The sequence below is a fragment of the Rhinoderma darwinii genome, chromosome 10 (genome assembly GCF_050947455.1).
Source record: "Rhinoderma darwinii isolate aRhiDar2 chromosome 10, aRhiDar2.hap1, whole genome shotgun sequence".
NCBI lineage: Eukaryota > Metazoa > Chordata > Amphibia > Anura > Rhinodermatidae > Rhinoderma > Rhinoderma darwinii.
In genome coordinates, this window is record NC_134696.1 from 93,088,712 (window position 1) to 93,116,595 (window position 27,884).

A 27,884-nucleotide genomic window follows, 5' to 3' on the forward strand; every position below is an offset into this window, starting at 1 on the left:
AAAGATGCTCCAGAATTGTTATTTCATGGGGAATACAATTATTTACTAAAACAGAGAAGTCAAGAGAAGTGACATATTTTCGTTATGCACGGTCTACGGGGCAACAGGGGTGTAAAAATGAGGGGTGCAGAGGATTGAACACGGAAGCACCAGTCATGGTAAAGAATTGGAATTTCCACATGGATTACTGACTGTGTTACATTCTTGTTGAAAGGGAGGATTGGTGTCTTGTTTGAGTAATCCAGTGATTGTATAGAGACTCCAGTCTTTATATAGTCCTTGCTCTAACCATCACCACTAATCTAAAAACAATAAGAGATTTACACTATTTTTCATACATTTTCAATCCATTGACCCCAGTGATTAAAAAAAGCTAATCTTGATGGATCCTTTAAAGAAGATTTGTCAAGGTGGAACCAATGGTGTACATAGACGATGGTCGGCCTGGGTACTGGCCTGATGAAGACACCAGTTCGGTGTCGAAACGCGTAGCCCTTCCATTAAATATTGCCATGATGGTCATCTAAGTCGTCTATTTTTCTGTCTCTTCGTGCAGCGCCGATGGTCCTATTTTTATTTTTTACAAATATCCTCGGGACAACAAACCCCATTTGTTGTGATTTGGACTTGGCAGCAGCAGCTTCATTACCACCACTACTTTGTGTCTTTGGGCCAGGTGAGCATTTTCTTAAACAAGATTGCTCCTCTGCCCCATCCTGCTTTTACTTTGCACTATGTGGCGCCGTGTCTCCTTTTATTTCCTTTTCTGATTGGACAGTGTCAGACTATGAAGAGACACACTCCAACTGGTAACACCCAATTTTTTCATAAATTTCTAGGAGGAATAAAAGAGGAAAGACACAATGTAGAGTGCTAAGAAAAAATGCTCCAGAATTGTTATTTCATGGGGAATACAATTATTTACTAAAGCAGAGAAGTCAAGAGAAGTGACATATTTTCGTTATGCACGGTCTACGGGGCAACAGGGGTGTAAAAATGAGGGGTGCAGAGGATTGAACACGGAAGCACCAGTCATGGTAAAGAATTGGAATTTCCACATGGATTACTGACTGTGTTACATTCTTGTTGAAAGGGAGGATTGGTGTCTTGTTTGAGTAATCCAGTGATTGTATAGAGACTCCAGTCTTTATATAGTCCTTGCTCTAACCATCACCACTAATCTAAAAACAATAAGGGATTTACACTATTTTTCATACATTTTTCTATCCATTGACCCCAGTGATTAAAAAAAGCTAATCTTGATGGATCCTTTAAAGAAGATTTGTCAAGGTGGAACCAATGGTGTACATAGACGATGGTCGGCCTCGTCCTTTCACCAACAAAATCCTGGTGCCCCCCATCCTATTGTCACGACTTAAGTACCTTTCCCACTTTCTTGCTTGCTAACATTACGACACCTGTGGAGACCACATCCCTGTACAGGTCCTCACCACCAGGGCTGGGAACACACATAGGTGTATACAGGGTGCCTCACCTGTCACTACTGTAGTGGGCACCACTGGTCCTAATGGCCTGGGCACTTAGAGCTTCCCTAGTTTATTGATTGAGCAGTGTCACTTGAGCACTTTAGAGTAATGTTATATGGGCACTGTATGATTCTATTATTTGGGCATTCTATGGTACACCATTAGGGGGGCATTAATAGAAAGTACTGCACAGCGCACCAACGAACCTAGTGTCGGCTCTGGTCAGCACGGGGACAAAACCAACCTGAAATGGACTTCCTCTCACTAGGGAACACATGGGCTGCCTCTACAATGCTGCTCAAGTCCAGGGCCGGGTTGAAAGATAGGCAGAGAAGGCAATTGCCTAAGGCGGCAGTGAAGGGGGCAATTTATGGATTAAAGAAAAAAAACACGCCCCATTTATTTGAACAACCAATGGGATGCTGTGTCCATGTGACCAATTATGCAGCATGACAACAACTATACATACAATACAGGAACATTACACGCACATGCGCTGCACACACATACATAAAATGGATGTTCACAAAAGCCAAACATACATGTTTTTGGGTGAATTGTACCTGATGTGTCAGCTGAGCGATTTCCCATGCAACACGCCAAGTATCTAGGGCTAGACATTAGGCATGCTGCTTGCCGCATGCTGCATGGGAATTTTATACATGCTGAGCTTTGTTTGATTTTACCCTTGTGGGTATAATAAAACCTTTTATCGGAATACGCAATTCTGTTTTTATAACTCTTTAAGGGTAGATCTCGGAAAGCCGAGCAGTTGGTGTACAGGCTCATAGACTTTCTATTGGGCCCATACACAAACTGCTCGACTTTCCGAGAAAAGCCGATCAGAAACTAAGCGGCTCAGCGATCACCCGAGCGCTTCTGCCGCTTCTTTTTAGCGATCAGTGGTTGTCCCAGTGCTCGGACGCCCACCAATCAAATCTTCTCACATGTCACTATGACATGTCCAGAAGTTTTTTGAAAGTTTAGTCGCCCTTTAATAGAGGAGGGTCTTCTCCTCGAGACCTATCTACTATCAGCCAGATTGAAGAGCTACTTCCCAAAATGGATCAGGTAGACCTGCTGGGCCCACGCTTTGCACAGACGGATTTCCTTTGCAACAAGTGAGCCAAAAACAGCTGATGGTGGGGGGCCCTAGGAGGGGGAAGTCTCATCATCAGTTTATCCTTGAGGAACCTTTAAAACAAAAATGGACAACCGGTGTAGAAACAAGTGGAGGAACACTAAAAACAATCCCTGCAGAATAAAGCACAAATAGCTACGTCTATACGAAAAAAAGCCGATGAGAAACGGTCACCTCCTGAAATTCATATCACGTGTTAATGCGTTCAGGTCCTATACAATAGCTGTAGTTAGACAGAATATCTCAGCTGCTTCATACTGCAATGCACCTCATCCCTACGACTGAAATCTGTACTGCAAGTCCTGTAAACAGTTACCGAACCTTATTCACACAATGGATTTTTATGGAGCAACATATTTTACAGCTGCAACATGTAAGTGAATGAGAACTTAGAAAAATGATAACATGTCCTACCTGTTACACACGGCAATGGGGGAAATGGCATGGAAAGTCACATTTCATAAACTTGGCGCACGCAACTGGCACATTTGACCCATATGATGCAACTTTCATGGGATTCAAGTGACTTGACTTCATTCTTCTAGTAAAAGTTCAATAGACGGGAATAAGAAAAATGAAACGGATTGTCTCACCAAAAAATAAACCCTTTTCAAACTGAAGCTGGCTTAGTTGTCACGGCCGGGGACGCTGTAGCCGTCCATATATTTTCCAAAAGGAAATGTAGTATTATATATCGGCAATTCAAATAAATGGCTGACCATGTAATACATGGACGACCGAGAGTTACTTTTTGTTACCGGCTCTCTGTTCTGAATAATAAGGTAAAATCTCGAATGGGAATCCCTCTTTTTGATGTCCATGTGCCCTAATAGGGAATATGGAAAGGGTGGTCTTCATAAAACCACCCCTTTAAATATAGATTTGACTATATTTGGTGCCATTGTATCACACAAGTACCACTTAACGCATTCTTATGAGTTAACACGGCAATACCTCAAAATTAGAACAACATCATTCGTCTAGAAAAGACCTCAAATAAACACTCCCTCTTCACCAGCGAATGTGAAGGTCTGGAGACAAGGTATGGTTGTAGAGAACAGCTTCCTGCCACCGCACGGTAGTTATATCTGTGGATCATTACATGGATCATCAAGTTCAATCGCTATGAAGGTCAAGGTGGTTAATCCCTTCAAAAATATTCACTAGTAGAACCGGCTGTCAGAAGTCTTTTCCATGCTTGAACAGAAGCAATAAATGAATGCAGACACTAATTAACCAACACTAATCAATTCGATGTCCTTTCTCGAAGGAATATTGAAGCCATATTAGTTCTCCACTGTTGCCTTTCGGAACGTTCTCCCTTAATCTTGAGAATCCAAAAAGTCATTGTGCATGAGAATAATACAAACATGGCTTGTGAGGCTTCTACCGGCCCATCATGACTTGTCTAATAATGTATATAGACCAGGATCCATATGTTGCTCTCCTTTAGAATAAGGACATCTCTCTGGTCTACACAAGAACACTTCAAGGAGAACAGTCTCCAAACCACAGTCATCTCTAAGGGCCTGTTCACATCTGCATCAGTGTTTCCGTTGCTCTGCTCCGTCAGAGGAGCAGAACAACAAAAAAACTGGAAGCACTGGTTCCGTTGCATGACGGTCACCATCGGCGTCCGATGGAACCCATTGACTTTAATGGGCTCCATAGGGTATTCGTCATGGTGTCCGTTGTTTCACCAAAAACAATAACGGTCCATGCTCCTCTGTTGTTTCCAGCATTATGGACCAGATCTGGGACAGAGGCCCCTAATGCAGATGTGAACAGGCCCTAAGATGTTTGAAATATTTACTCCACCATGACAGTGCCAAGAGGGTTTGTCATGGTTTATCACAAGCCATGAATGATATTGTTAAAGGTACTTTCTTGATCCCGCAGCACTCCGTGTTTCAGGGGTGCGTGAGTAGGCTTCCACGTCAACGTATAAAAAAATGGGAACTCAGCACTCCAAGATGAGGCTCCAAGTAGGGGCTCTCCACTCCGAACTTCTACCGTTCTATGTCCTGTCCAAGGCCATTAACCCTGTGCTGCTGGGTCTGCCTTGGCTCAGACTACATGCCCCAGTCCTGGACTGGAACTCTGAAGAGGTTCTCCAGTGGGGCCCCGAGTGTCACAGCCGATGCCTGGTGCAGATTCGTTCGGTCCAGCCTTCTCTGCCTCGATCATTGGCAGCATTTTCAGATGTCTTCAGCAAAAGAGAGACGGAGACACTGCCCCCACACAGGGCGTATGACTGTCCTATCGAGCTGATCCCTGGTGCATCCCTTCCCCGTGGTAGGGGATATCCTCTCTCCTTGCCAGAGACTCTGTCCATGTCCGCCTATGTTAAGGAGAACTTGGAGAGGGGCTTCATAAGGAAGTCTTCCTCCCTGGCAGGAGCCGGGTTCTTCTTCGTCAAAAAAAAAGGATGGCTCCCTGCGTCCTTGTATTGACTACCGGGGTCTCAACCTAATCACGGTGAAGAATAAATATCCGTTGCTGCTGATCTCTGAATTATTTGATCGTATACGTGGAGCCAAAAGTTTTTCCAAACTAGACCTGTGTGTGGCTTACAACCTAATCCGAATTCGCCAGGGTGACGAATGGAAGACTGCATTTAACACCCGTGATGGACACTATGAGTATTTATTAATGCCCTTCGGCCTGTGTAATGTTCCCGCGGTCTTCCAGAAGTTCGTTAATGACATTTTCCGTGACCTCCTTCTATGTTTGTGTTGTTGTCTATCTTGATAACCTCTTGGTCCCCTAGTGTTTCCTGCTCCCAGTGTTCCCTGTTCCTGTATCCTGTAACCTGTATCCTGATCTAGTGCCCGTGCTGAGCTGTAGCTGTGCTGTGCTGTATACCACGCCTGTCCGGCTACTCCACGCCTGACGTCTACCTGCTGCCTAGTCCCAGCCAAGCCTGCCTTGCTAGTGTCCGAGCTGCCACAGGTACACTATATGAACTATAGACTCTGACCTGCACCCTGTTGGCCAGCTGCCATACCGCCAAGGTGGTACGGCCCAGTGGGTCCACGAACCCTACGTGACATTGAGAAGTGTTGTTTGCTTTTTCTGCTGTGGCCAGGTGTGCCGTGAATACTGGCATAGTAAAGTTGAGTTGCAAGAATTCTCCTGTCTTTGCCATGACACATCTGCAGGGGGCTGTATACCATCCCAGACCCCACCCTTACAAAACTGAGACACATTGAGGCTGCACCATTATGTTCCAGCTATAAGTTACAAAATGGTTACTACAATCCAAAATGTTGAATCTTCAGCTTGCTAATTGAGCCATTGATCTAGATCAGCAACATCTGTTCTTACCTTATGATGGGTGAAGTTTGCAGATGGACAGACTCGTAGAAATTCAACTTTTAATAGAGATTGCAATATCCAATTCCCTGACGCACAGTTCAATTCTGACTTACCTCCAGAATTCAGCAGCACAACTAAACAAAATTGCTTGAGCTCATTAAACTTCTCTACTTCCCAAGCGTCTGCTGCACTGAATGTCACTGCAACAGAAAATTGCTCATGTAAACCTTAATACTAACCGTCAATGTGATCCTTGATGTTGGTTTTATATTTGTAGGTCACTTTCCACTAGCTCTATCTAGTGGGCACACAAAAAACTGCACTGTGAGTATGGAGGAACACAACGTCTTCGAAGGTAACTGGTATTTTAGTGGGAATTTGTTTGAAAATGGCTAAATATTTGATTTGCACTTTAGAAACTCTTTTGAATTTCATTACAATATGGAATTCAGAACGACAAAAATTGTGTTCGAAGATACTAGGCATTGCATCTTAAATGTCCCCAATATGTCCAGGTATATTCATTATTGAATGGGACTAAATAGGACAACTAATAATGACTCCCCTCTCCCCTTAAAGGAACAGTGTCACCCCAAAAAAAAATTTAATATCAGTTTGATGTTAGTGTTTTATTAAAAACGTTTGTATTAATTTGTGTGTTTGTGTGTTACTTTTTTTTATTTTTACACTTTTTCTTCCCTATGGGGGCTGCCATTTTTTTTTCCATTTGTGTATGTGTCGATTAACGACACATACAGACATGGAATACGGCAGCTCCAGTCCCATAGGGAATGCGAACGGGGCCCGTTCCATCCACTATGGTGTACGGCGTGTGTGTGGGAACGGCGCATGCGCCGCTCCCACACAGTCCAATTTGAAATGCGCGCCGTCCGGTGCCATTTTCCTGTGGACCGGAAGTCGCGGCCGGACAGTAAGATTACTACTTCCGGTCGCGGCTTCCGGACTTGTGCACATGGAGCAGCGGCAGCAGACGGAGCGGACGGACCGGAGGGAGCGGCGGCGACTGGAGCAGGTAAGTTATTTCTATGTATGTTCCTGTTTCAGTGTGTTTACTAGTGTATGTAAACCTTCTACACTGTGTGTTAGCTCAAAAAATGGCAACACACAGTGTAGGAGGTTAGACCGTTCAATCCCCTCGTTTCTCCCGGCACTAGCCAGGATAAAGGAGGGGGGATTCTGAGAGCTCACTAGAGCGAGGGATTTTTTCCCAATTTTGCAGCATAAAGCAATGTGGTTGCTTTACCACATGCAATGCTGCAATTTTGGGAATTGCTCCATCTAGTGACCAGCAATGGGAAATATTATAAATTGAATCAAATTTATAATATTTCCTGACTCGTGAAAAAAATAAAAAAAATTAGAACAATGTTTAATCACCTACACACTAATTGTTTAACTAAAAAAAAAATACATTTTTTGCTAACAACACATTCCCTTTAAGCACATACCATTCACTAAATCTATTTCGACCTTCAAAAGTCAATATTGCCCTTGGGAAATGTAAACTGTTGGTAAGTATGTACAAGGGATGAATAGTTTTCGGCAGTGAAGTGTTATGTGAAGCCTTCTCCTTAGGTGACCTAGTAGTAGTATTACATTGTCTTGGTACTATACCATTGAGGTCTGGGTCTTATTTTAATCATATCCATGATTTTTTTTCCAGAAGCCACCCTGTAGAGCATTAGTTGACCTCGAGTCCTCTTTATCTGAAGATCCAAATCCAGTTTCTTACACTGTGACACATGAGACACCTAGCCTATGCCCTTGCTGTGAAGCCCATGAGCAGAAGAGGCCTCGGGTAAGATTGACCCTATTCCCATTCTCCACAGTCTTAGCAATGTTACCAAACTACTGAGAAGGAGGTGACTTTTTGGAGGGTGGGAGGTCTCTGGGCCCTCCTCTTTCGGGAAGAATCTGGAATTGCATGAACCAGCAGGAACATGGAGTATTTTTTTATTGGGCTGGTTCACTCCATAAAACCTATTAGTGAAAGTTTTTGAGTAATTGAGTTATTCTTGGGGTTGGATCTCACTCTCAACATGGTTCATGGCTTCTAAGAAGTTGAGCAAATCAAAACCAAACCTGTATTAGGATGTGCTCCTCCCAGGATTATGGAACTTATGAGGATTTTGTCAAGTAGACTTTAGGATTTTGGTCACACTACTCCAATTGTGGCTCCAAGTTAACTCACTGATAGTTAATATTTTTTGGGGAGGGTTATCTATCAAGGGACATTCATAAAGGACTCCTGCTGACATAGTAGGCGCTTAAGGTTTCTACAGTACTTCTCCATTCAAGACAATTTTCCTTGACTTGACATAGCAGAAGAACCAGCTTCCTCCGAGACACTGTAAGTCTTGTATGTAGGGCAACGATTAGATCTTGCTCAATCTTAAAATGGCCAACCACAAATGAATAATGCAGCCATGAATAATATATATATTTTAACATCACTTTTCCGGAAAATTCGTTTAATAGTTAAAGCTAATTTGTAGAACATCACCTCACTCAACAGGCTTGAAGTGAATTTCCCGCTGAGACGGTAGAAACTGCTAATGCACAATAATCATCCTCTCAAAATGTAGAAATTCATTAGGAAAAATGCTGGAAAATGCAGAAAGATGAATACATCCACAACATGACTGACTACTAAAGAGCATTATAGACTTCAATGCGGGCAAAAGTAAATTAATAGACTTTGCCATCAGAGGCTGCAAACCTGAAACGTGCCTCGTTGGTCTACAAACATATCCAGATAGTAGGAGATTACACTGGGGGTCTCACTAAATGTTGATATATGACCAGTGCTTCCAGAGTAGTCAAGTAGAAGACATTGGACCAGTCTCACATAGGTGGGCTATATGATATATTGTTTCAAAAATTCTATCCATGTAAGAATGACAGATCTCATATATTTTAGATGATATGAATGTCAACAGCAGCTTGTCTTGCTCATCAGCCCTAGGATATCAGGAGTTTGGCCCTTCACAACATGGAACCAATAACCATATTAAAAAGGTAGAAGAAGAAGGGGGAGGAATCCTCCAGCTCACCTGACACTATGGAGTGTGTCTCAGCAGCGCCCGGAATCTCGTGTCGGCACACGTTCAAAAGCACGGAAGGAGAGAAGGAAGTGTTGTTCCAGCGCTGTATGGAGTTTTAAAATGGAAACGGGTTTCCAAGTTTAATGGTATTCAATTAAAAAATAGTCCAGAGGTATAGTCCTGATGTGAGGGTAAGCGTGCGGTAATGTCCTCAGAGCCTACGCGTTTCGGATGCTACTGCATCCTTAGTCTTGGCTGTAATGTCAGACATTACAGCCAAGACTAAGGATGCAGTAGCATCCGAAACGCGTAGGCTCTGAGGACATTACCGCACGCTTACCCTCACATCAGGACTATACCTCTGGACTATTTTTTAATTGAATACCATTAAACTTGGAAACCCGTTTCCATTTTAAAACTCCATACAGCGCTGGAACAACACTTCCTTCTCTCCTTCCATATTAAAAAGGGGTATTCCCAGAGTGGTATTTCCACAGGATTGGTGATAAGTGTCTGATCACTGGAGGCCCCACTGCTGGGACCCCCACGATCACAAGGACTGGGCTCGACCACAGTGAGAAGAACACTGAATGAAGCGGCAGTCGAACAAGCGCCCTACCGCTCTATTCAATGTCTATAAGAAGCACATATCGCAGCTCTGTGCAAGAGCCAAATATTTAGTGCCGAGTACTGTGTTGGCTCTCATCCCCTCCTCTCCTTATCTTACAGGACAAGATCCATCCTTGGCACTAAATATACAGCTCATACATGGAGCCATAAGAAGGTCATTGGTTGAGCTTTGGGGGAGAAAAGGGTGTGTATTAAGGTGTCCATATACATTAGATGTATGTCGGCCTAAACTGACGATTTTGGCAGGACCGGCCAACGATCTAATGTGAATGGGGGTGTCCCAACTCTCCCCGATGCCAGACATCTGTGATAAGAAGGATCAGGAATGTTGGGTTTCAACATGCCCATCCTTTGTTTTCACGGGAGAAAAGTTGTGTCTGGCAACAGCTTATTCCCCTTTCCCCATTGAGATCACGTGCACGATCAGCCGAGTGTTGATGTGTATGGGAGGGACAGGAGGAATAGCTATTGGCCGAACAACCATTCGGCCAACAGCTCTATAAGCTGTATGACCGCCTTTACTCCAAGGCTGGGTTCACACTGTGCATTTTTTTGCATATTTAACATGCGTTTTTTTTTTTGTTTAGGTAGATAAACTCTGTATCACTCAATGGACGTTGATCAACCAAAACAAAAATGTGGAATGGTGGAATTTTTAGACTCCATTATATTGTTTTCCCGAGGGATAAAATGCAATAATGGTGTTTGTGTTTTAGTCTTTGGGGTTAGGCTGGTTGAGATCACACATTGTGATTTTCACGCGCCTCGCACGGACCTATATTAGTCTATGGGGCAGTGCAGACTGTCAGTGATTTTTGCGCAGCGTGAGTCCGCTGTGTAAATCTCACGACAGGTCCTTTATTTCTGCGTTTTTTGCGCATCACGCACCCATTGCAGTCAATGGGTGAGTGAAAATCACGCGCACCACACGGAAGCACTTCCGTGGGATGCGCATTATTCGTGCAACAGCAGTCAAAAGTATGTTTGGAAACAGAAAAGCACCACGTGCTTTTCTGTTTACAAACATCCAAACGGAGTGTCATAATGATGGCGGCTGCGCGAAAATCACGGAGCCGCACATCCTATGTGATGACACACGGAGCTGGTAAGTGCCTTTTGCGCACGCAAAACGCCGCGTTTTTTGCGTGTGCAAAAACGCACACGCTCGTGTAAATCCGCCCTAATCCATAGGAACTCAGACTGCAAGATAGTGACCCCTTCCAGTATCCTATTTCAGAGTCTTCTAGAAGTAATTCAACATCCAATGGAGCATGCCACAATTTTTTGGGTTGAATTTATTCTGAGGCATGAGGAGGTACAGTAGGCGCTGTTATCATTAAGCTGCTCCTCTTGCTTTAATACTGCCCTTCACTGATCGCTATGATCAGGAGAAAAAAGGAAGCTGAACGATACTGGTAGTAATCCCTTCTCTGCTCTAGACCGCCAGGGATATAGACATTAGCCCTCTCAGCGGCCTAGACCCCCAGGGATACAGACGATAACCACATATCTGCCCTAGACCACCAGCAATAGTGACATTAACCCTTTGTTTCCCATAACTACTAGGCATGCATGAATTAAACCCTTCTCTGTACTTGGCCACCAGAGATAGTAACATTAACATATTCACTGCCCTAGAACACCATAACCACTTCATTGCTCTAGACCACAGGAATGGAAACCACCAGAGATGGTGACATTAACCCATTCACTGCGCTAGTCCACCAGGGATACAGATATTAACTCCTTCATTGTTCCAGACAACAGGAATGCAGACAATTACCCCTTCTCTGCTCTAGACCACAGTAACGTTACCTTAAACCCCTTAACCACCCTAGACTACCTGGGATAATGTCAGTAACTTTTTTCTTACCTTAGACCACCAGGGATTTTGGCAAAAACAAATTTATCTGGAAACTGTTCAAAACTATTTATCTGGACACTGTACAAAACTATTTATCTGGACAATTTATTAAACTAACTATCTGGACGATGTATAAAACTGTTTATCTGGACAATGTATTAAACTATTTATCTGGATGCTCTGTGGCTAATTATTTGGACTTTATATGGCAATATTCATTTGCTGCTATTTGGATTGCCTGGCACAGATGCCCATTCCCCACGTCCCTAACTGCCCCATTCACTAGCTACAAAGGCTCAGAGGGAACATTGATAGTGGGGTCCCATAGACTTCTATACGAAAGTTGTACAGAGCTATAATATGGTTGTGTTTAAAAGTCCTTCCACTGAGTAGTAAAGCCTTTTTTATTGTTACTATATAATATTACTTTTTAATACACTGCAAAAAGTTTTACGTTAAATTTCTAATGCTCTGCAAAGGTGGGCCAACAATCTGACTTATATTTATGAATAGCATTATATCTTAGGCAACTTTGGTTATGGATTTAATGGCTCTCTACGGGAATGTTGTCTACAATGTATCGGATTATACTTCCCCTTTAAGATAATGTGTCCCTACTCCCAGGACATGGACTGGACGCATCACATGACATTGCTCCAGCCAGGAGAATTAATTAAATTCCACCATTGCTGAAATTCATTGGAAACACTTAATCCTTAATCCTTCAGAGACACAGTCCAATTTCACCAATGCTTGCTATAGGTTTAATGCTTAGGAACATATGGGTTGTGAACATGACTTGGTTTAGGATTAATTCTACCGCTTACACTTCCAGATTAAAAATTAAATTTCACATTGACTAATAATGCTACAATGACATTGTCCATAGGGGCGGACATACCATATACTGTATGCAACCTGCAACCAAGCTACCATCTTCAACTTTAAATAATAACGTTCCACACTGTCTATTATGTTGCATACTAAGGATTGTAATATTGATACTATACCATGGATTGGATTGCGAGGGATTTTCCGGAGAGTCAACATGGACATGGTCTATGACCAGCAACTATTTCTCATGAAATTACCAATTAGAAAGCGAGGGGCTCATATAATGTTCTTGCATGGGGTCCTCTGCTGTCTGGCCTTGTCCTATAGGTGTTTAAGGGATCCTCAATAAATATGTACACGGATGATTTCAGACTTGTATTTTATATACGACCTGGACAACCTCTTGATGGTTTGCATGAGCTTTGTATGGTTTCCTTCCCCATCATGTGACTTGGCTGTTTGAGACCCCGACAGTGATCCATGAGGCATGAAACAAAACGGTGACATTTGCCATCATACAAAAGAAAATGAATGCAATGGCTGGAGATGTAGCACATTTTTTCCAGAGTAAAAAACTGCCTGTAGAGGAAGATTATCATGAGTGGAACCGTTCGTCTTGTTATTCAGTTTATGAAGGTTGGATATCCATTCACACCTAAAATATTTCACACATTAATCCTGATCTCACAGCCAAATGATGTGTCAATGCATTTATCATTCTGCAGTCAACCAATGGACAGATTGGCACCTCACAAACTATCTTAATCCCTACTGCTTCACTAACGTCACCTCTCATCTCATTCCTACAATGCCACCACCAGACCCTCCAAGGGTTACCCGTTACCAAGAGAATAAATCTTAACCCTAATCTACAAAGCCCTATCTAATTTTGCTAATCCCTATTTCTGCTTCTCTAGAAATTCTTCCAGATACCACCAGCCATACAAGCCATGATCTCTACTTATACTAGAAGTATCTCCAGATGCCACCTCCCATGTAAGCCATGATCTTTAATCCTCTAGAAGTATCTCCAGATGCCACCTCCCATGCAAGCTATGATTTCTACTTCTCTAGAAGTATCTCCAGATACCAACTTTCATGCAAGCCATGATCTCTACTTCTCTAGAAGTTTCTCCAGCTCCCACCTTCCATGCAAGCCACAATCTCTACTTCTCTAAAAGTATCTCTAGACACCACCTCCCATGCAAGCCACGATTTCTACTTCTCTAGAAGTATCTCCAATTACCACCTCCCATGCAAGCTATTATCTTTACTTCTTTAGAAGTATATCCAGATATATATGTGTCTGGTATTGCAGTTGAGCTCTATTGAAGTAAGCTGCAATACCACACACAACCTGTATTCAGGTGGGGCACTGTTTTCAGAAGAAAGCAGCCATGTTTTTCTAGTCTTTAACACGTGCTTATCTCTTATATGTAGCTCTTATTCATTATACCTTTTTCTTTCTATTACAAAATTGCCCTATTTAATCCTGATAGGGTGACAGCAAAAAACTTTCGGTACCCATGGAGAAAGCCGTCAGCACCCATTACCAGTTGATATAACGTGATAATTTATGGTGCAATGTTTCATAAAGAGTAACATAACCAGGTGTGACCTTCATTGCTTTTTTTCTATTCTGGGGAATATTGTGGTTGGCCTGGGGTTAGGTAACAGTGAAGTGTGTCTTTGTGGTAATATTTTATTAGTATAAGGGGTCAAGGCATGAGTAATAGCTATAAATCACGTCCTGAACCCTGCCTGCTGTTGTTTTTTTTGTCTTTTTAATCAATTTTTATTAATCTATGTTCAGGGCTTTTCAGTTATTTATGTGATCTTGTGCCCATTAAAATAAATTGTAAGGAGTGGCATACCATGACATTGGTATGGGGCCCATTTAGGGGTTAAGCTTGGCACCAAACCTTTTCGTCTTCAAAAATCAATTCTTAATTCCTCTCCCACATTTGCGTCTCCGTGCCATTATGGAAAAAGCGGAGGAGCAAAATGATATTGGTTCATATGGAGATGTGAGATGTCTCCTATGTAGCACGGGTTCCACTTACCAATTCTTACAGAAATAACCTGACTTACCATTTTGTACAAAAGTGAGATCTGTCCTTTTCATGAGATCATGGGGATATTTCTGGATGCTACAAAGGTGTTGGCCTTACCTGGAAAAACGCGCCATCCGTTGACCTTTGAGTAATTACCTTGCTCATAATGTTGAAGAGTGAGTAACAGTATACACAACGTTTAATTAGAATTACATTTATGTCTCATCTTGGAGCTCCTCGGTGTAATCTGTAGGCGGTAGGACTTCAGGTCGCCTAGCAACCGCTTGACTTCCTGTCTGGGTGACCACAATTTGAGCACATGTAGATATATATCCTGAAGTGATTGTAAGAAGTTTTTTCTATTGTAATCAGGACTCCCCTTGATGCCCCACAAATCCATCCTCTGACCTAGAGAGAATCATGAGAAGATAGCATCAAAAAATAGACTAGCTCAGCCACCAGATTAAGGATGGAGGCGGTTCCTAGTAGGAGCGCTCATTTCTCCTGTGTGAAACGGAAACCATCTGATCCCTTGTCACAGCCATATACAGGAGAACGGGCTGCAGATATTCATGGCCCTCACTACTTGGGCCTATGGGACCTATGGAGACAACTGAGGTAGTGACTTACTTAAACTTCAAAAGAGAGAGCCACGGGGTCGATCAGGAGAACCAGCCTTTAGTGGAGGCCCCCTAGATCATCAAGGTGGTGGACAGGGTATAACTATAGGGGTGCAGAGTTTCGGACCTGGAGCCTAAGGAGGCCCAATAGGTCACTGTGCCCCATATGAGGAGTTAGAGGTTCTGTTCTAAATTATTAATTGGGGCCCAGGAGCTTCAAGTTATGCCTCTGGTGGTGTAGGCCCTGGGGCATGTGACCCGGGTACCCTCCCTATAATGCAGTCCTGAAGACTAAGGAAAGGACGTGCAGGAGCAGAAATTTCAAGATGTTTGCTAAAGGGAGCACATGAGAGATGTAATAGGAGCCTTATGGGTGCCTATCGCAACAGCAGAAGACAACCACATTTTGATTCGCAAATCACCTTATAAACCTTATTAATGATATGACCTAAAACAAAAATATTCAGAGCAAAGTTTACAATGCACTTAAAAAAGGGACCATGTTCTGTATGCACGGAGGGTGGACCCTCTGAGTCGTTTCCTATAGTGGGCTCAAGGGTCACCAGTCCGAACATTTAGGTTACTCAGACCCAATATTGCAAATAGAGGAAGGTGGACAGAATCCAAAGACAAGGAATAGTATGTGTGGTGCAGGACCTCACAGAGGCTCTGTCCAACTGACCCCACTATAATATCACCCCAATAATGGGAGGGGGCAGTAAAATGAAATGCAGGACTTTAGAGTGACTCAACATTATTTAGCTAGGGCCACAGGGTTAGTGCCATAATATTTTTGGAACCAAGTACATAAACAAATGCTTTACATATCTGGGACTGACCAAACGAACAATTTCGGGGACTTCATCTGAGCTTCTTTGCAAACTACAACCCAACCATTGTCCCACATTATTTTTATTTTATTTTTAGATGGTTTTCTGTTCCTAAACTTGAAACTGGTCTCATAGACTTGGTTCTGTATTTTGGATATCCTCTTCTGCTCCTGGCTGGTTTGATGCTCATTTTATCCCAATACAAGGCAAAGAAAAAAAGTAGTCTCATCCGGAGCAACCAATCAGATTTTTTAGGTTTTTGCTATGGGAAATGTTCTTTTTCAGGTCAGACAGTTATATACAGTAGCTTCCTGCCCAATTCTTTCCTAAACCAATCCTTGGTTTCAGGGACACTTGGGTCGTCTAGTTTTTGGCTGATCCAGTTATCTGACTGTATAATAAATAAAAATAAAAAAAATAAAAAGATAAAATAAAGGCAAGCAGATGAGACCGGAAGTTGAGGAGATGCTGCTTTTTGGGGCTGTTTTTTTTAATCATTGTTTTAACTGTATTTTTCTGTCATTTTAAAGGAGAGGATTTAATTGGTTCTCAGCAAAATATTTTGCCCAAAAATAAATGGCATTGTGAAGAATGTATAATGCAAAAAGTGGAAGCCCTACCATGCCCAATTCTGTCCACGTTTTATCTAGGGCACCCATTTCACATCAGGTATAATGCAAAAATACTCATATTTGATGGCCACATTTTTGCCTCAAAGGGCATGTAAACTTTTGCAACTATTTTTTAATTTCTCCAAAATGAAAAAAAAAAACAAAAAAAAAAATTCAAAGTCTTGATCGAAATGTCCTGCCGTTTTGAGTCTACAGGACCTATGAGTCTCCATGATTACAAATTGCAAATAAACTCGTGCAGTCATGTGTTACTCCACTCCCCTGTATTCTACTGTCTGTAGGTTAGGCAGACCATGGGGCAAATGGAAAAGAGTAAAATGTGTCTGCAGGATCAGACTACACACAGGGTTTAATTATCTGTAACCATGGAGATGCATAGATCTACAAAGGAGCTGTATACACAAAACGGTAGGATTTTTATTTTCATTGCATTGGAGTCATTTTGCAAAAGTGTACACACCCTTTAAGATATTTTTCCAAGGAACTGGGTTGTTTTTTTCTAGGTAAAAATAATATCTCTGTAAACATGTAAAATAAGAGCTATGCAGGGATTGTCATGGATGCTCAGGAATGAATGTTACCCCTGTATTAAAGAGAACCTGAGTGCAGCATGTAATAGGGAGGGCCTATCTTTCTCCGTTATTTAGATATCGATGCCGTTATATTTGGCGCCCGATATTTAAATAACCCCCTGAACTGTCAATAAGGCGTGTAATTGGCAAGAGGGCGTGTCACATCGCTGTGACACTGTCCAATCAGCTATGGACAGTGTCACAGCAAGAGCTGAAGAGAGGAGAGCGAGAGCGTGTGCTCGCACGCACGCGCAGCTCCGCTGCCACCACGGAACAGAAGAGGAGAAGAAGAATATGAATTATTCATCTTCTGTTCCATGGTGGCGGGAGTAACTTCGGCAGCGGCATCGGAGCTGTGCGCACATGCGTGCGTTTGCGCGTTCTGACTCGCTTACTCTTCAGCTCTCGGCTGACAAGGACAAGACTGTGTGATCTCTCGCGAGAGATCACACAGTCTTGTTCAGATTGTCTGCCGAGAGCTGAAGAGCGAGAGTGTGCGCGCGCGTGCATGCTCACACAGCTCCGAGCTGCGCGTGCGCACGCACACCCTCTCCTCTTTCCAGCTCCTGCTGTGGCACTGTCCGTAGCTGATTGGACAGTGTCACAGCGATGTTACACGCCCCCTTGCCAATTACACGCCCCATTGATAGTTCAAGGGGTTATTTAAATATCGGGCACCAAATATAACGGCACCGATATCTGAATAACGGAGGAGGATAGGAAAATTGTTTAAAGTGCCCCAGGGTTTGTGAAGCCCTGCCTATTACATGCTGCACATGTATGGGCAGCTGAAAGGTTCTCTTTAAGGCTGGGGGGGGCAATATAATAAGACAGACACCAATATACTCTCCACTCAATTCATTTGTATCAAAGCTGTACGTTGTATCATAATCAATTTCCCAAACACATAACATCCCATGTCCTCTCACAGATTTGTGCATATAAAAAAATGGATATACAGCAATACATACATATTGCCGGTATGTATATCAACAAATAAACACAATGCCCAGGCTAAGTATCTAAACCCGGCTATGCATTCTAGATATGTTATTTTTTTCTCAGCAATCTTGATGGTGTTTGGTCCCATCTGGTTGACATATCGCTCTCCTTACCATGACGCCATTGTCAGGTTAATGCATGTGGTGAAAACTTAAACCCTGAGCTGGGACCGACTACTCCAGTTTATCCCATCTACACACTCTGATCAATGCAAGGTCACCTTGAGAGGACAGGGCAGTAACAAATGGTATAGTTGAAAACAGCACGTGGAGTTTTGGGAGGGGACAGTTTATTTCGCACGCACAGCGTACATTGTAAAAGACTGAGGCATCGCAGTGTTTCTGATGAATTCAGAGGAGGCTTCATAAAGACCCCCACCCCAAATCAGAGTCTTAGGAAGAACGGGGAAAGAACAAATGTCCAGGGTCCAGATGTCCCGTATGTTCTCTTCTTTTAATGACTCTTCCTCTCCTCTTGTTACACTAAAGGTCCATACAACCAGTCTTTGTGACACCCCAACATCACTCTGGGGCACTGGCATCTAGTGGGTCTGCCAGTCTCCGATGATGTGAGAGGGGTGTGAGGTCCTCCGGAGCAGGTGGGGGTGGAGGTTTTGGAGACTGCGGTGGTCTAGGTAGTGGTGGTGGGCCTCGTAGAGTCTGTATCCGCCGACATTCCTGGCAGATTCTGAAATGGGCACAGCCTCCCCGACCAGAGGACGATGGGGCATCCTCTTGAAGCCGTTGTGTACCTGGGGCAGGGGGTGGGTGAGGAGGAGCCGGAGGGTGCTGGTGGGTCTGGTAAAGGCGCCCATTGCAGAGACGTGTCTCTCTGGTAGCTCGAGGTGGTCGACTGAGGGAAAGAAGAGTCCTCCCATGAAGGTGACGTGGTGGCCGACGACGATGACGAGAACGAGAGGTCTTTTTACAGGACACTGCACTGCGGAGCTCACTCAACATCTCTTGACATACTGAAATCTGATGTAAAGGAAAAAAATTCAAGATGAGACGGATTGCAAAGGACAAAAAATTCTAACCAAAAACAAAAATAAAAAGAATAAAGTCTTGGAAAGCAGGACACAGCAGCATAAAGAGGAAAAGCAATAATAGTTGTGTGGGATGAGGAGAGAGCAGAACAGTAGAACAAACAGGAGCAGCAGGAGAGAAGATAGTGGGCGAAAAACTGCGCACCAACCCCTGGGGTACAGCAAAGAAAATCGAATGCAAAACTAGGGCAAAAACAGAAGGTGTGTGTAAAATAATAGCAGACCCCTCAGGCGTGTAGCCAGCGGGGGAGAGGAGATGGAAACATTTCATTGTTGAGTTGTAGAAGGAGTACAATATACAAAGAAATATATCTACAATACCCTACTGTGGGCTATCACATATTTTATACACAGATTTCCTCACCTCTTCATTGTCCACTGAACGTCTCGTTGACCAGACAAACTCCATGATGGCCACAAAAACAGCAATAATTAAGCCACAGATAAGAACTACGAAGATACCGCCGATGTTCTCCATGCCCAGTCCTGCAAGTAATTACACAGTCAGGAAAACTTCACGAAAGTCAATTCAAAGTCAGGAGAACATTCTCTGGAGCTAGTTCTGCTATGACGGGACCATTGTGTGGACTATTGAAGGCCATATGCACAATAATATAAAGTTCAACCACAGTTGCTAGGGAATTATGGATTTTAGAAGTTACAAATAAGCCTGAGAATACTTCACATTTTCAAGTCAACCTGTCCCAACAGGCATTAGGCCTACCGAGATAGCTATGAGAAGTCAACCAAGATGACTCTTGTAGGGTACAAAGCAAAGTAGGTTCTAATGATTCTTCGTCTCCGCATCTTCCTTACCTTGATGTTCAGCAGATACGGAGGAAAAAGGAAGAAATGGGACAACAAACCTAAACTGCACCTGCTTTCTCTTCTTCTCCTAATATGAGATATGAAGGACATACATAGAAAAAAGAGGGTATAGCATATAAAAATGAAGTCCCTCTGCTAATACTGCCTCTTACCAACCCAACACCCTACCGCCATTTACTTAGTGGCAGGAAGGCATGGTACTAGTACACGCCACTTCTGCCCCTAACAGGAGAAAAAACATTTATGGCTCTCGGCCAGTTTCCCCCTCACTAATGTTGCATTGTGGCCAGGCCAAATTTTCATTACAAAATATATCCATCGACAACAAGCAGGTTTAAGAGACTCCCAAGGGGCTCCATGACCACTAACTTGGACATGTCATTTGAAGGACGTAATTCAATGGAAAAGTTAGAGGAGTCCAACTTCCAGTATTAGAGAACCCATAATAATTTTCCTCATTTTAGGGAAAAATTCCTTCCCGTCTCCAAATCTGGCAATCAGAATAAATCCCTGAATCAACAACCCTTATCCAGTTATCTAGTATCAATAAATGAGCGAATTTCCCAAAATTTGTTTCGGTCAAACGGCCGTCAGATTTGATTTGGGCTGAATAAATTCGTTGCAAATCGAAAGTGACCTAATTGCTCTGAAAAGGACTAGGTCTAGGACTGTATCCAACCCCCTTTCATGCTCTTTAACGTCAAGTCAGCATTAGTAATATCAAAGTGACAGCAAGATCATGAGAGAGATCTCTGTATGTCGTTCTTCTGCACTGGTGCCCAAAACTGTACACAATATTCAATGTGCGGTCTTACTAGAGATTCATATAGCGGTAGAACTATGTTCTCGTCATGTACATCTATGCCCCTTTTAATGCACCCTATGATCTTATTTGCCTTGGCAGCAGCTGCCTGACACTGATTGCTACAGTTAAGTTTACTGTCAACTACAAGTCATTTTCCACGTCAGTTTTACTCATGGCTTTCCCATTTAGTATGAATTGATGACATGTATCTTTCCTTCCTTCCTTTCCTTAGATTTATTACACAGGAAAGCGTCGTACACGGACCCTGTAAGGCAACACACAAAGTTCCTATGGGTTGTAAGAGTGGACATGCACATGTTCTGTGTATATAATGATGGCGGACCACCAGAATCATACCCTCTGGAGGCCATAGTCGGATAATGCCCGAGTGTCACCCTGTCGCTTACCCTGTGATCTAGTGACGTCTACTATTACAAGACCACTGTCAATATAAGCTTAGCAACACAGCGAAGAGAAAAAATGAAGCGAAAATGTTTTATGTTTTGATAGAAATATTATGATTGGCCTCTTATTTTCATTTTTGATGGTCGCCCTTGAAGCGTTTACCCACGCCGCTGCGCGCAGTGATATAATTGCAGGTTGTTTTTGTTGGTGTAATTGCTGCCTGCTTTTGTGACGGCACAATGTTCGGATATAGCGCATGCAGATATAAATATATTACAGCTCTGTCACTTGCTGATGTGCGGGGATTAGGGGAGCATTGCTGAAAGTGTCAGCTCACTGCAACCTTAGCACATCGATGCACCTGCTCCTCCACTTATCTCCTCACAACGCCAAACAAGCTGTCATTACTCAGAGTGAGGACACCAGGGCATTGTGATCGAGGGAAATTATTCCTAAATATGTATGTATATTAGTCTTCTGCCGGGAATGTGTATGATATGTATTAAGAAGTCGTAGCTCGGCCTTCCTTCACCCGGCGCAAAGATAAACCTTACTACGTTAACCCGGGGATTGTCCAGGCATAAGAAATTGATGGCCTATCCTCAGGATAGGCCATCAATATCTGATCGGTGGGGATCCCCCCACGATCAACTTTTTTTTGAAGGGTCCTAGGCGTTTGTACGAGCGCTGCATGGCCCCTCATTTCTTACCTGCTTGTACTGTGAATTGCCAACACTCATAGCAGCGATTCACAGTATTGCAGCCTTCTTCTATTCACTTCAATGGGAGAAGGCTGTAATACTGTGAACCGCCGCTACAAGTGTGTCGGCGATTCACAATACGAGCAGTGACAGTAAGGAAGGGACAGCAACAGTCGTACAAGCGCCGCAGCCCCGTAAAACAGCTAATGGTGGGGGTGCCGGGAGTCGTACCAGCACCGATCATATATTGATTGTGTATCCTGAGGATAGGCCATCAATTTCTTATGACTGGAAAACCCCTTTATTATTCTGGCCAAGGCAGAGCGGCTTGTTGGTGCCCCCCTCTTTTTATACTGGCACATAGCATCCGGGGCAGATGACCTACCCGCCTCGCTATGTCTCTTAATAAGTCATGTTATAGTGGAGGTGAACCCACACTTACATATACAGCAATTCCTAAATATATTTCCATTATTAAAAATGTATATTTATAAACATATTTTGACCTTCAAGACGTAGCGTTTTTTTTTTAGTCCTAACTTTTTTTTTTTATTGACGTAGCCGTATAAGGGCTTGTTTTTTAAGGGATGAGTTATCTTTTCCATTTTTATGGGAAAAATGTTTTTAACTGATTTTCTACTTTAAAGCGTTTTAAAAAAATTAAGGTTATTATATCATATATTTTTTTAAATTAAGATTACTATATCATTTTTTTTTTTTAATTAAGATTGTTATATCATTCCCCCCCCCCCCCCCCCCCCCCACATGGGACTTGACTGTGCGATCTTCTAGTAAAATACTGTATTGCAGTGTATTATTGCCTTATGCAAGGCCTATTAGGAAAATACAGATGACAGACACAGGGGTCTTTGTTAGGCTCCTATCTGCCATGGCAACCAATCGGCACCCTGTGATCGCAAAACTGGGCACCGATGGGTTAACAGAGGGAGCCGCCTTCCTCTGTTAAACTCCTTAGATGCTGCGGGTAATGAACAGAAATTGCTGACAGGTTGACAGGAGAGCCACATGGGATTTCCCTTCCCAGTCACTGCTCGGCTGTATTATTGGATGTCTCCTGCTCATATAATGCATGCGGCCATATTACAACCTCCGAGTTATATGAAGCTGTAATACAGCGCCGATAGAAGTCAATAGTGCCATACTGTACCGCTTATGCCTTCATTGTTTGTTTGTGGGTTAATATCTAATATCTTTGGAGGTCTTTGGTTCTTTAGTAGTTAAAACTTAACCATTTATTATAATTATAAATGTATTATATTATTTAGGATGGGGCAGGGATTGGTGGTGCTCTATCTATAATCTAATTCGATTTAATAAATAGGTCCAGGATTCTTATATAATAAAGGTCGGGTCTACTTTTTTTTTTTTATAAAGAGCTCCTAATAAAATTCTGTCTTCCTGCAGCTGCCACTAGGGGGAGCTCTCTGCATAAGGATTATTACATGTATTATTGAACTCAATAGTAAACTCATATGAAGTAAGCACGCCCCCTAGTAGCGGCAGAAAGAATTTCAACATAAAAAGGGATATTTCTGGACATGTTCCAAGTTGCTGAACTAATTAAGAAATTTTCCAAACCAAGATCCCCCTTTATTGGTTGCAGAGCCACGTCCAACGTATCTTGATTTTAGAGAACGTCTGCTGTTCATTAAAGTCAATAGACACCCATAGACAGTGGGAACCATGAGATGATTTACTCTAATACGCATGGATACTGGTTCCCATGAGCAGCTGAATTCCAGTAAAGGGTCATCCTGCCTCCGGGTGACCCAAATTGGACAACCCTTTTACTATAATCCAGTGAATTTGCCTGCAGTTCTAAAAAAAAGTAAAGATAACACCCATTTTAATATCAAGATTATATGTGCCACATGACAAACCCAGCTCTACTACTCTGCTATACACATGGACTTATATATGTTGCAATGATTTCATGTTTTCCGTACATTGAGCTGTAGTAGGGCTTGAATTCTTAGGATTTTAGGCTCATGAGAAATGCCATGTGTGTGTCCAGCCATGTATATATAATGTCATGTACGAACCATCTGCCGATGACGTCACTAAACAATCATTAAAAATAACCCAAAATACATCAAAACCCAGCACAGACCAGACATGCTGCCTCTGGATTTCTCCCTTTCTCTCATCACAGAACCTTTCAACCAGACTCACCACCTGGTTCCATCCGAACAATTCTTGTCAGAGCGCTGAATATAGCGCAAAACTTCAGGTCATGTCACGAAATAGACAAGTACAGGATGCACAATCTGTTACCACATGTACAGAGAGCGTTGAGTCAACCACAGTATGTTGGGGAAAAGAGTTAAACGTTGTTTTAATATTTATATACATACAGATGTAGCAGAGCTGAGTTTTTAATTAGGAACGATTTGATATAATACGTTATCTGTGGTTTTACACCATTGTAGGCAGTTTTTACAAAATGTCATGGGGTTGGACAGACCCTTTAAGAACCTGTCACTAGGTCATATAAGTTGAACTGGTTAACTGATCTGAATAGCGCTGTCTCCCTGATTCCAGCGCTGTTTTTCTTTTTTTCCTGGACCCCCCTGTTCCAGATATATGGCCCACTGTTATTTTGGCTCCCTATATGCTAATTTGCTGTAGTTAGCTAATGGGGTGGAGCTAGCTTTCCTGCCTCTGATGCTGACCAATCAGCACGAGACAGCTTGAGGGTAGTTCACGCCCTGTTGGCTAACTAAAGCAAATTAGCATAGAGGGAGCCAACACAACAGTGGGTCATATCTCTGGAACACGAGGGTGCAGGAAAAAACAGAAAAACAGCGCTGGAATCAGTGAGACAGCGATATTTAGATCGGGAAACCAGTTCAACTTTTATGACCTAGTGACAGGTCCGCTTTGAAAAGTATTTTCCTGTTAATGTAAGTAAATCTTATTCATTGTATAGTAAACATTTTGAAATGATTCAACATACTTTGTGTTACAAGTCTTTACAATTTTCAAGATACCAGTTTGTTGTCAGTGAATAGAGACATCCTTCAGAGGCAGAAAACCTGCAAAGGCTCAATACTTCTCAGATCTGAGCGTTTGTTACAGTTGCATCCAGTCTAGATAATCCTCTGTGATATAAACTGTCTGGACTCCAGACTGATACATTTCACCTGCACTGATACACTGTAGCAAACTATGAGAACAGGACAGAGATTTGTGACCCTGATATGTTTAGCTTACAGGGGATTGTATAGGCTGGATACAATTGTATGTTCAGGTTTTTAGCCCCCTGATAATGTTCCATTTTATTGACAGCAAACAGAGATCATGAAAATGGTGATGAATTAGAATGCAAAGCATATTAAAAAAGATGCAAAAACTACAAAACTGTTCACACATAATCAATCCAAGAGATGTGAGCTGGCATGGCATGTTTCTGCATGGAAAATGTCATAGTGATACAATACATGGCACAAGATTTTTCCAGCAGGGTGTGTATTAAGGTATTTTACCTCTTGCAGGGTTGGGCATTGGGACCAGGCAATCATGGACAGATGCCAGGGCCACGAGGCTTGCGGAGGCCCATGGCAATCTGGATAAGTATGCTGGTGAAGCTGAGGTTCCAATACACAGGGGGTCCAGTCCAGGGTCTACATACACCTGGAGGTGGCTCCGAACAGCAAGCAGGGGATTATCAATACTTTCATGGGCAATGTATTACTCATAAACTGTCTCATGGTCTGGAGACAGCTTTTGCGGCTGCTATGGGGTCCTTGGAGAAAGAGGACCCGATCCTGGTTGGTACCAACCCCTTTTGCTATTTGGTGGCCAGAACCCGTGCAGAACTCCCCTCTCTGAATTTTTAGCACCAAGGGGGTAAGGAACGGGCCCAAGGATCATGGAAAGAGCAAGGCGGAAAACAAACACAACAGCCCTTCCGTCCTGGGTGGAAAACGTGGCACCATATTGAGGGCCCATTTCAATCTTTGTTGTGGAGTCACCACTGGGATATTTTTTGGGCCAGTTTCAAAACTGAGAATTTAAAATTTAGATGCATGACCCTCAACATTTCTGTGTCTATTTTCGCACAATGCTTTTGATGTACTGACTAGGAAATGAGATGTAAGACGTGATGAGAGATGCTCGGAATAGATGAAGAATAGAAGTGGGAGATGTGCTCCTCTGGAGGGAGTCATGGAGGACATATCAGATATGGAGGTCATGACAGAGACAATAACAAGGTCCGTAAAGTACGAGACAATGAAAGGTGAGTTACCAGAATGAGACCGGATGAGATTGACAGATGTTCCAGATGTTTCTTTGGTCCACTCTGAGACAATGACGAAGAGAGAATGTTATGAGATGGAACACAAGGAGGGAAAAGAAAGAACAGAAGATCCCAAGATCAAAAATTCATGGATAATTCTACAATATGCCATTTTTCTTGTTGCAATGACCAATTCATCACTGACCTTTTGCACGGTGGTCCTCCTCCTTTGGGCACTTCCCACCTTCCCACCATTTGCGCTTCAATATCTCTAAGCGATTATTTTCTTGAAGTTGGAGGATTGCAAGAGAGATCTCATCTCTGTACGGAGATTCTAGGCAGAAAGACATGGCGGTGAGTTCCCGTCATCGGCTAAAGATAATAACGTTCCCTACAAGAATTTTTGGACCCTCTCCGACCAATGACGGTAGAAATGTGCTTTATACAGTCAGTCTTAGGTAGGTATAACAGGAGGCCAACCATTGGTCGGAGATTGGTAGACTTTTACCATTGTGGTCATTGTTCCTGCCGTTACGGTCTGCTAGTTCTAGGGTATCATCCAGATCAAGTTTCACATTTCACCAATAATAGTAAAAAAACTGTGGTCGTTTTACCGTACATGGCACCTACTAAAAACGTTGCCACCCCCTCCACCCAATACATTATTACAGCACCCACGCAGTACCCATATAGCCCTCATAGTCTACACATACTGGGCAATGTGAGAGGCACAACTCAAGTTGCATAGATTCATTGGGATGGGACTACTGATAGAAAGAACTTATTATGGCAAATGTTGCCCCCGATCCTTAACCTCTACTAAGATAGAGATAAGCCAACTATTCTGACCCATCCAAGAGATCTGCCAATCTGCCTGCAACGCCATACATTCCTATGGCACACGGAATTGTGGGGTATGTCCTATAGCAAGGCACAAGCAGCTGTAACCTTATTGTCTTGCAGATGTCTAACAAAGAGAAAGACACGAGGATAAAAAAAAAAGTTTACGCAGATCTCAATTTATAAATTTATTCGACGAGCCGGTTCCAATTTTTGAAGCCTTTGATGTAATAATTGCATTAACCAGTTTCACAGCTATTGAAGTCTTCCTTACACAAAGTAACTTTCAGGCTATTGGCATTCAGCGCAATATACTACCACCTGCTTGTATTATACTTCTGTGCTGTGGGCTTGGTCTACTCTCCACAGCTTCCCGGCTTGTGTTATCTTAATTACTCTATTTGATAGGGACATTGATGCGCCATCAATCCAGATGGTCGAAAAAGTTCCCAGTAAGAATGGCCATCTGCCAGAAAGCAATTAAATCAAACAGTTTGAAAGGAAAGCAACAGTGAAAAGAATTAATAAGCATCAGTAATAGACAATAACAAACTAACCTTTACATTGCCGAAGTTAAGGAAAAATAAAAAAACAAAAACTCTCCGGCTTGGAAAAAGTTTATAGTTTCCGGATTTTTCTCTAGTCAATAGATCTGATGTATTTGCTTTGGCTGAGTGGGAAAAAGATACTCCGACTCCAGGGTCAGGGCGAAGCAATAAGACCATTTCCCCTACATTCAAAAACGTACCTTTCAGTCTTTTTGGTAAAAATTATTTTCAATCATGTCTCAGTTATATCTGGGTGACAACCAATATGGTTGTCATTACAGTTCTTATAAGTTATCACTCAGTTTTCCCACACTACGGAATGGTAAACCCCCCTTGACATGCAAAAACACAGGAGCGGAGGGTACAGAACTGTAACTATGGCATTAGTAACGGATTAAGCTC

The 27,884-nt window shown here is 42.7% G+C and overlaps 1 protein-coding gene and 1 long non-coding RNA gene across 2 annotated transcripts in view; one reads left to right on the top strand and one right to left on the bottom strand.

Moving 5' to 3' along the window:
• The window catches only part of LOC142662218 (uncharacterized), a 50,989-nt gene that overhangs the window by 8,636 nt on the left and 14,469 nt on the right, over positions 1-27,884 (top strand). The window contains exon 2 of the long non-coding RNA XR_012850890.1: positions 7,631-7,765. This is a non-coding gene — a long non-coding RNA (uncharacterized LOC142662218). The remainder of the gene's footprint in view (positions 1-7,630; positions 7,766-27,884) is intronic.
• The window catches only part of GRIK5 (glutamate ionotropic receptor kainate type subunit 5), a 214,975-nt gene continuing 204,833 nt past the window's right edge, over positions 17,743-27,884 (bottom strand). Inside the window, exons 18-20 of the mRNA XM_075840288.1 lie at positions 26,300-26,428; positions 19,459-19,580; positions 17,743-19,026 (exon numbers count right to left, since the gene is read on the bottom strand). Of these exons, the coding sequence (XP_075696403.1) occupies positions 18,571-19,026; positions 19,459-19,580; positions 26,300-26,428 (707 nt within the window). The 3' untranslated portion in view covers positions 17,743-18,570. The remainder of the gene's footprint in view (positions 19,027-19,458; positions 19,581-26,299; positions 26,429-27,884) is intronic.